We start from the raw sequence: 13,953 nt of genomic DNA on the forward strand, positions 1-13,953 counted from the left end.
GGAGAAACTCCCTAAATACAGGTGTGCCAAGCTTGTAGCGTCACACCCCAAAAGACTTGAAGCTGTAATCGCTGCCAAAGGTGCTTCAACAAAGCACTGAGTAAAGCATCTGAATACTTATGTAAATGTGATATCAGTTTGTTTTTACTTTGTCATTATGGGGTATTATGTGTAGATTAAGGGTGGGGGGGACAATTTAATAAATTTTAGAAAAAGACTAATGTAACAAAATGTGGAAAAAGTCAGAGTACTTTCTGAATGCACATGTTTAGAATGACTCACTGTATATCATTTGAAAATTCAATTTCATACATATCACCTCAAGCCTTGCTGTTACAAATAAAATAAACAGAATCGGTTTTGCAAATGCAAACTTTATTTTGGTTAGGGGAGAATGTTTGTGCAAGGCATAGTTTCTGAAGGATAGGCAAACTGGAATAACACAATTCTACAAAGTAGAGAAACATGAGCTTCCCCAACCACTGCCATTCATGTCACATTTCCACTTATATGGAGCAGAAACTCTCTCTCACAAGCACAATTTAGTCATCACAGTCCCACATGCTGATCCTACAACTGTCTAGAGGAAGGTAGACAACTTTTGTCACCACCTTAAAATAGCATGAGTCATTAAACTTAATTCAATCCAACCTGCCTAAAGAATGTTTGTGTCCAAAATGGCCCCCTATTTTCTAAATAGTACCTTAGGTCAAGTCATACACTATAGAGCAAATAGAGTGCCATTTCGGACACAGCCTGTATCTAAGCTTTGGGCCATGGTGGTGGGGAAAGCTTGGTGACTTTGGTCAGTGGTTCAGTAGCAACCATTCAGACTCCTAACAGTGTCTGGAAACATTGTGGCACGTGAGAACGGACTTCTGTCTAGTATCAGTAGTTACAGTTAGAAGCTTGGGCCCCCAACAATGGATAGAAGTGCACCACTGTGTAGTGTGCACAAGCACCTAGGCTATGCTTCACACCCTTTCTCTCTCTCGCGCACACACATTCCATATTAAATCCAGTGGAGGCACTTCATTTGAAATAGTAACTGTAAACCTTTTCTCGAGCGGTACAACATAAAACAGGACAAATCAGCTAAAATGTAACGACAGGTACATTGCTTGGTTCACTGTAGCAACAGTTGGTCCATTTCCACTGCAAAGATGTACCATCTCGCATTTCAAAAATCCATGACAACAGTATAAATAGTAACCTTTATTCCACTAGTACAACCCATACATCATTACTATACACACACACACAATTGTGTGTTCAGACTTGAATTCATTAGCAGCTTCAAGGGCCAGGCACACAACAGTAGTAAGAGCCAAACAGAATCTAGCTCCCGCCCTCAGGGAAGAAAGCTCAATCCATAAGATTAAAGGTGCTACACATAGGGGACAAATTATATCCGGAAGCTCTGTGAATTGCAACAGCACTAGGCTACTTCCAAAACAAAATCTACCCTCTCCCGCAACCCATTTCCCCTAACATGGAGACTCACGCTTGAGCCTTTTAATTTCGGTTTTGGTCCACCAGCTTCAAAACAGCTGTAAAAATGATATATTTTTTGTTATTGAAAATATATTTCACCGATTTAGATGGTACAATGATTCCCTACACTATTCAGTGCTTGTTTTCTTACATACAACTGAAATACAACAGGAAATTACGGAGCGTTTTTTTTTTTTTTTTTTTTTTTACATTGGCCGCTTGACCCGATTTCCACTAAATAACACAGCTAAAGTCAAAACAGCTTTCCCATTTCAACAACATGTTGCTCTGGCGGGAGACGAATATCACAGCTAATTGGGCAGGTATGTAATACTATGAAACGATATCATTCCACTATTACTGCAGATATATTATGGCCATTTTATGAAATGACAATGCAAAATCCTATGTGTAGCACCTTTAAGGCTACATAAAATGACTTATGACTTTTCCATCTCTTACTGAATGCAGCTAATTGTGAGACGTCAGTTTGCATTGTTTTGTGTCTAATGATATGCTTTACCTATGGCACCTATGAGGAAAAACCTATGACTTCAGAATGCTGTGATCAAGGAAATAAATTAGCTAAGATCTAAATTACTGAAGGCTATGTCACATAGAAACAACTAAAGAAACGTAGTCTGAAGACCATAGTTACAGCCCAGTGCCACACACACCTATAAAACTCTGCTAAATACTATTCATCCATTAAAGGAGGATTTTTACTTAGCAATTTAACAGTGTCCTTAAATGAAAACATATGCAGAAACAATTGCTAGTATCATAACTATTTTCGATATAGGATTCTACACCATGCAGTTTGAGGAAATCCAGCATGGTGTGTAGTAAGTCATACAACATTTAAGGTGTCGAGGGTAACTAATACAACATTTTAAGGCTTTCTTTTCAAGAGTTATCAGGGAGGAGGAATGTGAGGCCATCAAAAAAGTAAGCCGTTACCCAAGCTAAACTGAGGGAAAATGCAGCATGCTAGACCCATAGAAATACAATTACTAGAATAAGAAGTAATTATATTTCTATGGCTAGACCCATCTACTAGCATGAGGTAACCTGCATTTAAAAGAACTGGATCTCAGTTCTTCTTTCTAGGTAGTACAGAGACAATATACAATTAGGGTTAGGCTAGCAACTGAAGAACAGGCGTATCCTACGAAGCAAGCTAGATCTACTTAGGGTTTTCTAAAGCTAGCCAGAATCCGTTAGCGTCACAATCCAGCTGTTATTCGTACTACGAAGGTGGATATTGCTCATCCGCAGGGTAGGGTAGTGTAGTAACTGCACATGTGTCGCACATGGCTGAAACATCAATCCATGGGTGAGTCAGTGCCACATTTTCATTTGTGGTGAAATCAAAATAAAATCTTTCAAATTCCACAGACTATGGTATGAAATGGGCTTTTAGAAGCACCATCTTTATTACTTATCGTTGATGCCAACTTGGTGCGCTTATCAATGAACAACCACAAGGACCTGTTTCCCCACTCCTATCGATACAATTTTATAAATTTATTAAAAGTGTTACTGGGTGTGAAGTATAAAATGCATTGTCATTACCAAATATGTAATGTGATATATTTTAAGATTACTCTAAGACAAACAAAAATGGATTAAATATTTAAATCACTAATCTTCCTCAAATGAAAGGGATCGTGACGCTATCTTTGCAAGAGGGTGGAAATCTAACTCTGTTGGTCCTCCACTCGTGGCTCAGTCATTTCATTCAGTGTAAGTGGAGTTAGCCGTGAGTTAGCCTTCCCCAACGCAGGTTAGTTCTGAAGGATTCGTTGCCAGAGATTTACCTGGCTAAAAGGTGAGCCACTTTCGTATGACCGGTTATCCCGAGTTGAACTCAGTTGACCAAAGTTACCTCTCTAACTCCTCAAACCTGCTTCGTAGGATACCCCTCAGCTTACCACAACCCCCACAGACAGGCAAAGATCCACAAGGAATTGTTTACAGTAGTGTATAGTGGTGAAACAAAGTAGCAAATTAACCTCCTGGTATGTTCAGTTGTACTTGCAAGTGATCAATTTGGTCTTTGCACACACAGATAATTCCTTTCAAGATCAAGGGATTGATTCTACAGGGTTCACATTATTCAAAGACATGTAATGTTTTCCAGAAGTGAGCTTATGTTCCCTTTGTAATTGTTTAGCATAACATTTTGATTCTCCAAGTCATCATACTGAAAACGTCACCGGTGAAATTCAAGTAGAGACAATTAAAGTAACAGCACAAGGTAGGGATAAAATAAAACAATTCAAAATTACTTCAAAAGCACTCCGTCTTAAGGCCTCACCATACACAAGAGGGCAGGACACAATGGCTGTAGCATTACCTTACTGTATATGGGGAAAGATTGAAGTAAGAATATACTCTTAGACATTGACCTGATTCATATTAGCATACACAAATACCCCTTCAGCAAATTAGTCTCATTGGGGCATTAAAAAGCATTTATCCTCCATCATGTCTATATGGAATTTTTCTAGATGCATAATTGTAAATGTAAACATAGGACAGGAAAGAAAACCCAATTTTAAGCCACTGTAAAAGGGAGTGGTTGGTTCCATGACAACCTGGGCATAACTGGCACTTATGTGGACAGGATGTAGCCCTACTAGGTTCTCTACCCAGTCCTAGATCACAATAGTGTTTCCCAGAAAATACTACAATCAGCAGATGTCCATGTTGTGGTATGAGTAAGTATTCCTCATCACTGGAATAACAATATAAAACCTTTCATCTGGCACTAAGGTTTAACAGATACCATTTTAATGGGCTGAGGACGCATTTTTAAAAAGACAGATAAGTCAGCGATTGAACATTGAGAGCAGGAGCAACCAACTAGGGAGAACATTCAATTGATCACTTGCAAGATATCTACAACATGTTTACACCTGATTGTAACCTTGAATCATTCACCAACCATAACACATGACTGGTGAGGTGAAGAGAGATATCTATCTATAGCCTGGGTGGTGAGCATGGATATTTCTACTGTTACCTAGCTCTGGGCTCTGGGCTGGAGCTCTACCCATGGGGGGCCTGTGCATCTTCCCCATGGCGCCTGGGTTCTGCTGGAACGCCTGGAACTCCCCAGACAGGTAATCATTCACATTCTGCTGCATCAGCTTGGTCTGACCCAGGTCTGGGACCCCGGGTCTGGCTCCAGGTCGGTACTGTGATCCTGGTGTGCTGCAGTCTATGGAGGCCCCTGCCGGGCTCCCCTGGAAGGCCATGGGCAAATCCTGTGGGCCTAGACAGTCACTTTTGGCTGCTTGTAGGACGCTGCCCCATGGAACCTGCAAGTAGCGCCCGTTGGTGTAGCTTGGCATGATGCCGCCCGCTGGGCCGGTGACGGGGGGCGAGGGGATTGTCTTGTCTGATGGGTGTTTAATGGGGAAAGATTGTGGCTGCGAGGCCAGAAGCTTTTGGGGATAGTTGTGGGTCTTGGCAGGGAAGCCAGGCCCAGAGGGGGCTTCTCTCCTTGGGTTCTTGCAGGGGTGGGCTCCATCAGGCAGGTGCTGCATGTGAGCCAGCTGGTGCTGGTTCCAGGAGCGCTGCTGTTGGATTTGCTGCTGTTGGAGCTGATGTTGCTGCTGTAACTGATGTTGTTGTTGCTGCTGCTGGTGAACCTGTTGCAGCTGCTGTAACTGATGTTGATGCTGGTGAGCCTGTTGTAACTGCTGTAATTGCTGCTGCTGTAACTGCTGCTTCGTGTCAGTGTGGAAAGTAGGTGGCATCCTGTTCATAACAGCCATGTTGGGCTGTAGGCCATTAGCACCAGCAGGGCCCTGGGACCCCCCAGGGGCTTTCTCTGTGTGGCCCAGCAGGCAGGAGGGAAGGAGGCCAAGGTTGTGGGGTGTGTTGACCCTGGAACTGGCGTTGATGAGGAGGTTACGGCTGATGGGGCTGGGGTTGGCGATCTGGCCCTCGCACACTGAGGTGGCGCCTAGTCCGGCCCGAGCCTGGCAGAACTGGTTGATCTGGTGCACGATGCTGCTAAGGTCGGTGCCCGGCCGGTTGTGGTGCAGGGCGGCCGCCATGGACAGTGGGATGGTGGAGGTAGATACGGTTACGTTTGGTGGGACGTCTGCATCTGGCAGCTTCCTGGGGCCATAGGGGGGGCCTGGCTGGGGTTGCACGGCATTGGAAGCAGAGGGGGAGCCAGGGCCGGCACCGGAGGCCTGGGGGAGAGGCTGAGATGGGGGGAGGCCCTGGGAATGTTGCAGACTGGGTGGCTGGGCCTGGGCCACATCAGGCAGGTGTCGCAGGCCCTGGGGGAGAGGCTGTGACAGGGCCAGGCAGTGGGGGTGCTGCAGGCCCTGGGAAAGTTGCAGACTAGGTGGAGGCTGGGCCTGGGCTACGTCAGACAGGTGCAGGAGACCTTGAGCCCGAGCCTGCTGTAGTAAAGCTTGTTGGTGGGGAAGAGTCTGGTGCTGCAGAGTCGGAGGATGAAGAAGATGCTGCTGTTGTTGCTGCTGCTGTAAGGTTTGTGGCCGAGTCTGATTTTGCTGCTGCTGCTGTAGTAAAGTCTGCGTGTGAGGCAAAGTCTGCTGCCGCTGGACATTCTGCGGGTGCGTCAGATTCTGCTGTACCGTTTGCAGCTGGGACAAGCTTTGTTGCCGCTGTAAAGTTTGAGGGTGGGCCATGTTCTGTTGCTGTAAAGTCATGGGGTGAGCCATGTTGTGCTGCTGCTGTAGAGCATGCTGTGGATGTGGGGGGCCCTGTTTCTGTGCAAATGCCTGGGACTGGGTTTGAGACATGCCCTGGAGGTGGGGGACAGGCTGGGGGAGGTTTAAAGTGCTCTGAGCAACGTATGGCCCGCTGTGGAGGTTCATGGATTGTTTGGGAAGCAGACGGGCTCGGCTGCTGTCTGTGTCTTTGAGGACGCCTTTGCCGGGTGAAGTGCGGAGGACGGCCAGGAGGCCCGCTCTGGTGCTGCTGACCTGAGACGGGTAAGGACTCTGGCGCTGGCTGGAGCTGGATGTGTCCAACCCGTTCACAGTGCGGCGGATGTGCTTCCTCTGTGGTACTTTGACACTGTTGGGGAAGATCTTTATGGTCAGAGGATTGTTGGCAACTTTCTTAGCAAAGGCATCCAATTCTGCTGGGGTTGGATAGTTGGCAGATTTCATCTTCTGTGTAGTGTCCCCTAGGATGGGAAAAAGGATAGAGTGAGGGAACAAGGAATTTTAGCCTAACCAAAGTTAATTCATTCAACTAATGACTGAAAGGATATACAACTCATTAAGTGGAAATATGAAGAGGAAACTGATTTCTCTGATATTATAGTACTCAATTCTATCAGATAAAAACACTTACATTGCTGAAGTCCAGTGTTCATCTGCGTGTGGGAGAGAAATTGGGGGGTAGGTTCACCTGATGATGCTGGCAGACAGGCCAGCATGTCACACTTCCACTAATGCAACATGGGAAAAGCTCTCCTCACCATGCTGAGAGAGACACACACACATCAGCAGTCAAACACCACATTGACCATGTAAAATGACTCAGCCATAACGCTATTTATTTCCTGTACATTGTGTCACGGCTCCTCCTCTGCAGTGCAGGGGGCGGTTCCTCCTGCAGGCAGAGGGTCGTTAAGTGATTGGAGCCACCTGGGCTCAGGGTATAAAGCTGTCACTAATCACTCTTGCTCTCTCTCTCTCTCTGCTCCTCCAGGTATGCTCATGATTTGTTTGTTCCTTTTTAGTTTTGCATAGTTTTCACTCAGTCATGTTCACACACACATATTCACGCACCCATGCACTTTACAAACACCTTACATCATGATACTTCCACACCTCATTCCTTTTTCTTAGTTTAAGTTAATAGTTTGTTTAATAATAAAGAACACTTTTGAATTGGCCTATACCTGTTGTTCGTGTCCTCTCATTTGTCACAGGCTATGAGCCGGCTTGTGACAAGTGGGGGCTCGTCCGGGATAGTAGTTAACTTGGGTTAGTTTAGTTCAGATTGACAATTTTTTTTTTTTTTTGAGTGGATGTTTTGGTTGGGCCAATTTTGTTGAAGAGAGCGTTGAGAGCCATGTGTTCTTTTGGTTCAGTTAGCTTGGTAGCTAAGCAATTCACTCTGTTTTTTTCTGGGTTTTGTTCAGGTGGGAGTCCTCTCCTGTTCAGGCATATCAGCAAGTGTCCATAGGAGGCTTGTGGTGTTTTTGTTTTAGGTGGCAGTGAACGTGGGTAGAGCATCCCTTTCCCTTTTCCCCTACATCGGCTCGGGAGCACCTCCGTGGTTATGGGAGGGCTGCCAGTTTCTGGTTGTCTTTTCCACTCCACTGGTTTTGTGTGCATAAAACCCCACCACATGTGACTGCACGAAGACCAGGGCCAGTTAGTTAGTAGTTTTTGGAGGATAGTGGGGTGTGGCTCCTGTCCTTGAACCCAGATTGACAGCAGGTGAGTTGTGTTTTTTTGAGCATTTGTAATAGTTGTATTGGTTGAGGAAAATGTCTTCCATTTTGAGTAGTTTTGTTCAAGCTCCTTCAGAGGTAGCCTTAGAGTTGTGTACTAAGGAGCAGTTAATTGAAATTGCTGAACATTATCAGATTGAGATTGTTGATAAAAAAATTAAAGAGACTGTTAAAACTAGCTTAAAGCAGGGTCTTAGGGAAATGGGTGTTTTTGGCGGTCAGTCTGCTAGTAGTGAGGGTGCAAGTTTTCAGGCTAGCCCTTCATTAACTTTTGAGCAGCAGAGGGAACTGTTGCAAATGCAATTAGAGCAAATGCAAATGCAATTAGAGATAGAGCGATTGAAAAATGCTAATAGACCGGAAAGACTACCACAGTTTGATGTTTCACAGAATCTTCGTTTGTTGCCTAAATTTGATGAGTCAGATCCAGACACATACTTTACTTTATTTGAGCGTATTGCGGAAGCTAGAGCTTGGTCAGATTTGGACATGACTACGTTGTTGCAATGTGTACTTACAGGTAAAGCACGTGAGGCTTTTGCAGCACTGAGTGTAGCTGACAGTAAAGTTTATGCTAAAGTTAAATCAGCAGTTCTGAAGGTCTACGAGCTTGTGCCAGAGGCATATCGTCAACGTTTTCGTTACAGGAAAAAGTTAGATTCACAAACCTATTCTGAGTTTGTTTGTGATTTAACTTCTGCATTTAAGCGTTGGTGTACAGCTTCTGAAGTTAGTACTTTTGAGGGTCTGTCTAATTTGATTGTGTTAGAACAGTTCAAAAATTCTGTTTCTGACCAGGTTGCTACATACATGAATGAACGGAAAGTTAAGTCTCCAAGTGATGCAGCAATCCTTGCAGATGAGTACAGGCTAACACATAAAAGCCATTTTGAGTCAAACAGTGACATGTACCATAAAAATAACTTTACTCCTAGGAATAGGAGGTCACCTTTTTTTGGAGATTTTTTCAAAAGGCCTCGGCAGAAGTTTAAGTCTGGAGGACTTAAAGGACCGGTTAATGCTAATACCTGTCGCTACTGTTTAGTTGAAGGACATTGGAAGAAAAATTGTCCTCTGCTTAAATCAAAACAGTCAGTTCAAGTTAAACCTGTTGTGATGGCAAGTCCTGTTACAGCCTCTGACCACCAGGGTGAGCTGTTTCAGCCACTAGTTGAGTTTGATTCTCAGTTTTCCCGCTGTGATTTTTCAGCCTTTATTTCAGATGCTGTAGTGTCCCTGGTAGATGGCAACCAGAATGTTAAAATCAAGATCCTAAGAGACACTGGAGCTTTAGATTCTTTTATTCTGGAATCTGTTTTGCCGTTCTCTAAAGAGTCTGATACTGGCCGTTGTGTAATGGTATGTGGTATGGGTTTAGTTCCATTCTCTTGTCCTTTACATGAAGTTACCCTAAAATGTGGTCTGGTAGAGGGTGATGTAGATGTTGGGGTTAGACCTCAGTTGCCAGTAGAGGGAGTACACATGATTTTGGGGAATGACTTGGCAGGTAGTAAGGTGTGGGCAGATGGCCAATTAAACATCTGTAAGAAGCAACCTTCAGTGTCCCCTGCAAGGGAATCTCCGGATCAGAACTGTGTGTCTCCTGAGATATTTCCAGTTTGTGCGGTTACCCGCGCAGCCTCTCGTAAGGAGATTGAGAGTAAGCCAGAAAGTCTTGAGTTGCCAGTCAAACTCCAGACAGAACAGTTGACTAGTTCTAGAGATTCATTGATGGCTGAGCAAAAAGCCGATACTACCTTGGCTGATCTGTTTGATAAAGTGGTTCCTGATTCAGTGGTGAGGAATAGTGCTCAGTGTTATTTTCTTCTTGATGGGCTGTTGGTCAGGAAATGGGTTCCACACTATGATAAGGGTTTAGGAGAACCAGTCTTTCAAATAGTTGTACCTACTACTTTGCGAAATAAAGTGTTGCAAACTTCACATGGTGATGTGGCAGGTCATATGGGTGTTCGTAAAACGTATGATCGTATACTTCGTTATTTTTTCTGGCCACGTTTAAAGCGGGATGTATCTCAGTTTATTAAAACTTGTCATACGTGTCAGTGTACAAGTAAACCAAACCAGGTCTTGCAAGGTCGGTTGAAAAACTCTCAGACTTTGCAAAACCTTGGGGTTTTGGTAGATCATTTAGACTCTGAGAAACGTGATGAATTGGTAGCTCTTATTAGAAACTACCCTGTTTTGTTTTCTGACACTCCATCGCAAACCCACTTAATTGAACATGATATAGACATCGGAGATGCTAAGCCTATCAAACACAGATTTTATCGTGTATCTGAGGAGAAGAGACTAAAACTGGAAACAGAGATGCAGTCTATGTTGGACACAGGTATTGATTTGGCAAAATGTGAGTTTGCCAAAGCTACAGTCACATACCTAGGCAAGGTTGTTGGTCAGGGATTTGTCTGTCCCGTAGAAGCCAAGGTTCAGGCTGTGAAGCAGTTCCCACAGCCCTCTACAAAGAAAGAACTGATGCGCTTCCTGGGAATGGCGGGGTACTACCGTGCTTTTTGTAAAAACTTTTCGGTAGTAGTGTCCCCACTGACCAATCTGTTGAAGGCCAAGGCTGAATTTATCTGGTCCACCCAGTGTCAAGAGGCATTTGATGCAGTTAAGACTCTTTTGTGTTTGGCACCTGTGTTGGCAGCACCAAATTTTGGGAAACCTTTCAAATTGCAGGTAGACGCCAGTCAAATCGGTGCTGGGGCTGTGCTTCTCCAGGAGAATGACGACAAGGTTGAGTGTCCAGTCAGTTTCTTCTCCCGAAAATTTAATAAGTATCAGAAAAACTATTCTGTAATTGAAAAGGAGGCTTTAGGTCTCATTTGGGCTTTACAGCACTTCGAGGTCTATGTTGGTTCTGGTTTGACCCCTTTAACTGTGTTCACTGACCACAACCCACTTGTTTTTCTGAGGTCCCTGCAAAACCCCAACCAGCGCCTGATGCGTTGGGCTTTGTTCTTGCAACCATTCAACCTTGATATTAGGCACATTAAGGGTAAGGATAATATCATTGCTGATGCTCTGTCACGTGCTCCTTTAACCTAGCTTGTACCTTTTCTCTGCTGACCCCTACGGGCTGTCTGCGCCTCTTTTCTCTTAAATCGCTCCTCAGGTACCAAGGCTGCTGAGTTTGAGGGGCGGACAGTCAGCTGGGGGACACGGGGCTACTGCTAGGAGCCGGGATTGGTATTTTTGTTGTTTATTTGTTTTTTGGGAAATTTGAATTATTTTGATTATGTTGGAGGAAGTTGGGTTGAGGGTGGGACCCTCATTTTAAGGAGGGGGGTGTCACGGCTCCTCCTCTGCAGTGCAGGGGGCGGTTCCTCCTGCAGGCAGAGGGTCGTTAAGTGATTGGAGCCACCTGGGCTCAGGGTATAAAGCTGTCACTAATCACTCTTGCTCTCTCTCTCTCTCTGCTCCTCCAGGTATGCTCATGATTTGTTTGTTCCTTTTTAGTTTTGCATAGTTTTCACTCAGTCATGTTCACACACACATATTCACGCACCCATGCACTTTACAAACACCTTACATCATGATACTTCCACACCTCATTCCTTTTTCTTAGTTTAAGTTAATAGTTTGTTTAATAATAAAGAACACTTTTGAATTGGCCTATACCTGTTGTTCGTGTCCTCTCATTTGTCACAGGCTATGAGCCGGCTTGTGACCTTCCTAAAATGGCTGTCAGCAATTAGCCGGCATTTGCGCCCCAGCCTTCAACAGCAAACACCTTGCCTGCAGCTAGACAGAGATAGCAGCGGGCTTAAGATGGAGATGCCTTTTCTCATTTCCCAGGGCACAGCAGGACAGACTGCATGATGGCTACCAGCTAGAGAGCCTCCAGCTGCCTTCACCAATCTCTATGTCTGCATCCCAAATTACATCCCTTTCCCTATATAGTGTACTACTTTGACCAAGGCCCATAGGGTGGTGATGAGGAAAAGGCACTCCAAAGACCCTTCGTGTCCGGAAGTAATTTAGCCATTCATTATAGTCATTGTGATCTGTAGAGCTAATATTTTCTCGAATTTTCTTGTGCCAATTACCACATGACATTCCTGGATAGCTCATTATATTAATAACGTCTGATTTAATCAACTACAATAGTCAGTTGAAAAAAGGTTACGGGTACAAGACTGTACATATCTGTCTGTGTTGGTAGAATCACAATTGAGGGTACAGTATTTATGAAGTTTTGCAATGAGGATGAAAACTAGCATTCAGTTAGCCAGCTAGTTTACCCAGGGAAAACGAGCATGGGCCAACAGTAGTGTGCATGTGCACCAGCTGGGCACACATGTACACTAGGCTAATTCAGGAAACAGATTGTAGTTTTTATTCCCTGATATAAGGAACCGGCTGCGAAAAGTATGATTAAACAACTCAGACTGAAACGAATAAGTCAGATGACTTATATTTAAGGAGAGCAAATCGATATACAATCCCAAAATCAGCGGTAACTGTCAACAGTAGAACAAAACGATGTTTGAGTGAACCCTGAATACAGAAAATGAATGGTGAATTTCCTTCCGGACACAAACTCCTCACCACTATATAGGGCTCTGGTCAAAAGAAGTACACTATATAGGGTCTAGGGTACCATTTAGGTGGGTGTGTCAATAGTTTACAATACTAAGCAATGCAGAACAGCTTTGTGTTATGTATGTAATGGTGCTTTGTCACCCAGAACCCTTTTCAGTTCTGTAACGAAGCTAAATGTGACCGAATTCTGAAGTCCCAATGACGCAAGTATGATACGTCTTACACTTTAGCTGGTTAGTGTATCCAGCTGACCAGTTCTTGTAAATTATGCACATGTAGCTACTAGTTACAATAAATATATTCATTCTGATGACTGGGTCTACCAGAAATGTTCCTGCATCATTGCGTAAATATCAATAACACTAGTCATTCAACGTGGTTGTAGCCTAGGTAGGGCTTCTCTGATCTAGAATGCCAGGACTTGCATATTACTAGCTCGCTAGTTATGAACAAAGATAATTCTTAAATATTATCTAGCTGGTGTCTCCGTTGAGCAGCATTGTCTAGTAGTCAATAGACCATTCAAAATGTAAATGAACATTAGCTAGCTACTTAGCTACTGTACTGCCAATATTTGCGTGGCAAAAAGTATATATATTTTTCAAATGTATAATATAACCCTGGAACTGTAGTTCTACATCAGCAACGTCACTTAACTAGTTACCTTCTCGTTTAACTGTAGCCTAAGTTAATCGGTTAATAAATAAGCAAGCCATGAATGCTAACAAGCTAGTGTTAAATACCTCGAGTCATAGCACCACAAAGCATTGACCACTTCTTTGTGCTGCTAGCGATCAGATAGGCTAAATAGCTAACGTTAGCCAGCTACTGGTGGCTACTGAAGTAACACTTTTGCTAAAGGAAACACCAAAAACAAATATTACGCAAAATACTTACTCCCTGCGAAGTCAAGAGAAAGGAATTTGCGAAAACGTCATTTTAGCGAGATGATCGAACATAGATATTTTGGTTGTTAGCTCAACAGTGGCTTATTTCTGGTATTTGCTTTCTGCAACAGCAACTTTGAGAACACATGCGCAGTAGGCACTCTGTGGGTTTTAGGACCTTTATTACGCATATTTTAGGTGTGCATACTTAATGCCTGACTAATATTCCTTGAGATTGCTGATGAGAGATGAAAGTGCTGAGATTCTTCCTGCAAGATGCATTAAAAACGATTGATAAGGATTGATTGAATAAGTGACAGACTTTGGCTCAAATTAGTAAAGTATTGCAAGACTAACTGGGGCGGTAACCGAAAAGCGTTGGGCCAGTAACCGAAAAATTGCTGGATCGAATCCCCGAGTTGACAAGGGAAAAAAATCTGTCATTCTGCCCCTTAACAAGGCAGTTAAACAACTGTTCCCCGGTAGGCCGTCATTGTAAATTGGAATTTCTTAACTGACTTGCCTAGTTAAATAAAAATCTGGTTT

General features: G+C 43.8%; 1 protein-coding gene across 1 annotated transcript; it reads right to left on the reverse strand.

Annotated features, from left to right (window-relative positions):
• Window positions 1-354: 354 nt before the first annotated feature.
• LOC129832025 (protein FAM222B-like) lies at window positions 355-13,912 on the reverse strand. The gene is made up of 3 exons (XM_055895739.1): window positions 13,418-13,912; window positions 6,844-6,974; window positions 355-6,673 (listed from the first exon to the last, which is right to left on the reverse strand). Exons 2-3 carry the CDS (start codon window positions 6,926-6,928, stop codon window positions 4,479-4,481), a joined length of 2,280 nt encoding a protein of 759 aa, XP_055751714.1. The 5' UTR covers window positions 6,929-6,974; window positions 13,418-13,912; the 3' UTR covers window positions 355-4,478.
• Window positions 13,913-13,953: the final 41 nt, after the last annotated feature.

Source organism: Salvelinus fontinalis, chromosome 33, assembly GCF_029448725.1.
Source record: "Salvelinus fontinalis isolate EN_2023a chromosome 33, ASM2944872v1, whole genome shotgun sequence".
Taxonomy (NCBI): domain Eukaryota; kingdom Metazoa; phylum Chordata; class Actinopteri; order Salmoniformes; family Salmonidae; genus Salvelinus; species Salvelinus fontinalis.

What these genes read in the sequence shown, in the direction of transcription:
- LOC129832025 (XM_055895739.1), bottom strand. Translation starts at nt 6,928, where the DNA reads ATGCTGGCCTGTCTGCCAGCATCATCAGGTGAACCTACCCCCCAATTT. An exon ending in GAACACTGGACTTCAGCAAT is followed by an intron (nt 6,674 to 6,843) that starts GTAAGTGTTTTT and finishes TTCCCATCCTAG; the next exon opens with GGGACACTACACAGAAGATG.